At 51.0% G+C, this 1,247-nt stretch overlaps 1 protein-coding gene across 1 annotated transcript; it reads right to left on the bottom strand.

Annotated features, from left to right (window-relative positions):
- Nucleotides 1–308: 308 nt before the first annotated feature.
- Nucleotides 309–1,035, bottom strand: LOC124370287 (histone H1-like). The gene has a single exon (XM_046828574.1). The coding sequence runs from the start codon at nt 990–992 to the stop codon at nt 375–377; it is 618 nt and encodes a 205-aa protein (XP_046684530.1). The 5' UTR covers nt 993–1,035; the 3' UTR covers nt 309–374.
- Nucleotides 1,036–1,247: the final 212 nt, after the last annotated feature.

Below are 1,247 nucleotides of genomic sequence, written 5' to 3'. Positions count from 1 at the left end.
TTCTAAACATAACATTAACGTAAAATCGTATAACATATAGTGTTCATTTATAAATACAAAAACCAATCGTAATTAGTTATAAAAAAACCCGTTAATATTGATTATAATATGTGCATGTGAGTATTTGTAATTATGAGTCAAACATTAAATAAATTTCGTCAAATACAAGACGGCAAACAATATCACTTTTATAATACTTAAAAAAAAAAACAAAACAAAACAAAACAAGCTGTTTCGTAATGTATTTGTTATAATAATATCAAAAACAGGGGTCGCTAATAAAACACGTTAAAACGAATGACATTTTGGGTGGCCTTTAGAAAGGCCGTTTGGATTTCCCACAGTCGAGGGAGGAGAGCGACTGGCCGGCCGGTTTACTTCTTCTTGGCGGCGGTCTTCTTGGGCGTTTTGGCTTTCTTCACGGCCACTTTCTTCGGTTTGGGCGACTTGGGCTTTTTGGTCGGCGGTTTGGCGACCTTCTTTGCCTTGCTGGGAGTCTTGGGCTTGGCGGCCTTCTTGGTCGCGGCGGCGGCGGCCGGTTTCTTGGCTGCGGCTGGTTTTTTGGCCGCCTTCGGCTTCTTATCGCCGGCTTTCGGCTTGGCCGGTGCTTTCTTGGCGGCCTTCTTGACCGTCTCGCTGCCGGCGGACTTGGCTCCTTCTCCGGAGGATTTCACCGACAGTTTGAACGAGCCGGTGGCGCCCTTGCCTTTCGGCTGGGTGAGAGCGCCGGACGCTACGGCCGACTTGAGGTACTTCCTGATGAAAGGGGCCAGCTTCTCGGCGTCAACCTTGTAGTTGGCCGCGATGTACTTTTTGATGGCCTGCAGCGACGAACCGCCGCGCTCTTTCAGGCTCTTGATGGCCGCGTTCACCATGTCCGACGTCGGTGGGTGAGCCGGCTTGACGCGGGGCTTCTTGCTGGCGGCCGCGGCCTTCGCCTTCTTCGGTGTGGGAGCGGCTGGTGCCGGTGCCGTTGTAGCGGAGTCTGCCATTCTGTATGTCGGGAATATCAGATGGCTCCGCCGCCAGCCGCGACTCGGCTCGCGGCCTGAGTACGTACCGTACAGAGGTCGCCGAGCGGTGCCGTCCCATCGCCACGCCAGTCTGCCGGATTTTAGTCGTTTCTCGACACTAAAACCTCTCGTAAACAGTACGTAAGGTCCTGATTAAACGTAAAAATCCGTTTTTTTTTCCGATGGCCGAGACGTCTTACCAACGATAAGCGAGTAGAACGCCGTTTTAAAACG

This window comes from Homalodisca vitripennis, unplaced genomic scaffold, assembly GCF_021130785.1.
Source record: "Homalodisca vitripennis isolate AUS2020 unplaced genomic scaffold, UT_GWSS_2.1 ScUCBcl_61;HRSCAF=875, whole genome shotgun sequence".
Lineage (NCBI taxonomy): Eukaryota > Metazoa > Arthropoda > Insecta > Hemiptera > Cicadellidae > Homalodisca > Homalodisca vitripennis.
Note: the sequence above shows the minus strand (reverse complement) of the source record. Positions and strands in the feature narration are given on the sequence as shown.

Excerpts from the sequence above, each read along its gene's own strand:
- LOC124370287 (XM_046828574.1), bottom strand. The coding sequence starts at position 992 with ATGGCAGACTCCGCTACAACGGCACCGGCACCAGCCGCTCCCACACCG.